Source organism: Bison bison, unplaced genomic scaffold (assembly GCF_000754665.1).
Source record: "Bison bison bison isolate TAMUID 2011002044 unplaced genomic scaffold, Bison_UMD1.0 scf7180017856933, whole genome shotgun sequence".
Taxonomy (NCBI): domain Eukaryota; kingdom Metazoa; phylum Chordata; class Mammalia; order Artiodactyla; family Bovidae; genus Bison; species Bison bison.
In genome coordinates this window covers 95,125-96,086 of record NW_011487506.1, presented here as the reverse complement: position 1 = coordinate 96,086, position 962 = coordinate 95,125, and the positions used below count along the sequence as shown (strand labels likewise).

The 962-nt window shown below is 64.8% G+C and overlaps 1 protein-coding gene across 1 annotated transcript; it reads left to right on the top strand.

Annotated features, from left to right (window-relative positions):
- The first annotated feature begins 14 nt into the window (after positions 1–14).
- On the top strand, positions 15–892 carry LOC105003094 (solute carrier family 2, facilitated glucose transporter member 11-like). The gene is made up of 2 exons (XM_010860065.1): positions 15–156; positions 622–892. The coding sequence occupies exons 1-2, from the start codon at positions 35–37 to the stop codon at positions 890–892; spliced, it is 393 nt and encodes a 130-aa protein (XP_010858367.1). The 5' UTR covers positions 15–34.
- Positions 893–962: the final 70 nt, after the last annotated feature.

The following is a 962-nucleotide window of genomic DNA, read 5'->3' as shown; positions in this document are numbered from 1 at the left end:
TGTGCTCTTCCGATCTGCACGGCCAGGTGTAGGCATGAACATCCAGCCCATGTACCTGGGGGAGAGCGCCCCCAAGGAGCTCCGAGGGGCCGTGGCCATGACCTCTGCCATCTTCACCGCCCTGGGGCTTGTGATGGGTCAGGTGGTCGGACTCAGGTACACGCCCCCCCACACACTGAGTGGTTAAGGGGCAGCCTAAACCTCCCCCCACCCCCAAGTAGGTTCAGACACGGCTTCCTTGAACGAAGGCGTTGAAAGCCGTCCATGGGCTTCTGGCCAGCGTGCTGCCTGTCAGCCTCTTCCAGCCCCGAAGGACCAGGCAGCAGGGACAAGTCTAGACAGAGGACGGGGCAAGTTTGGGCTTTGAAAGGGAGCGTGTGCTGTTTGTCCCAGAAAAGAGAGGCAAGGGCAGAACCTGGTGCCCTGGGGAGGGCCCTGGAGAGAGGAGTCGCCAGGGATAAGGGGAGGCCATGGCCCTGCCCTGCCATGAGTCCCTAGCTGGGTGTCCGACCCAGAGCTGGCTAGGAGGAGGCACAGGGGAACGGGGACGCTGCCCTCGGGCGTGGGAGGCAACAGGGCTCTGGCCAGGCGGCGCTGGCCCAGCCTCTCCTGTCTCCCCAGGGAGCTCCTGGGTGGCCCGCAGGCCTGGCCCCTGCTGCTGGCCAGCTGCCTGGTGCCCGGGGTGCTCCAGCTGGCCTCCCTGCCCCTGCTCCCCGAAAGCCCGCGCTACCTGCTCATTGACTGTGGAGACCCTGCAGCCTGTCGGGCAGGTGAGCCTCTGGCTTGGGCCCCCGGACCACGCTTGGCCATGGGGCACATGTGGCCAGAGCATGTGGGTCCTCCTTTCTCACATAGGAAAAGCTGTTGCTCTCTCTGCGCCTTAATTTCATGATCCATCCGTCCCTTCAACGCTCTTTATCAGGGGCCTGTCCTGAGTGGCAGGGCAGGGGGGGGGGACAGAG

What these genes read in the sequence shown, in the direction of transcription:
- LOC105003094 (XM_010860065.1), top strand. Translation starts at nt 35, where the DNA reads ATGAACATCCAGCCCATGTACCTGGGGGAGAGCGCCCCCAAGGAGCTC. An exon ending in GGTCAGGTGGTCGGACTCAG is followed by an intron (nt 157 to 621) that starts GTACACGCCCCC and finishes CTGTCTCCCCAG; the next exon opens with GGAGCTCCTGGGTGGCCCGC.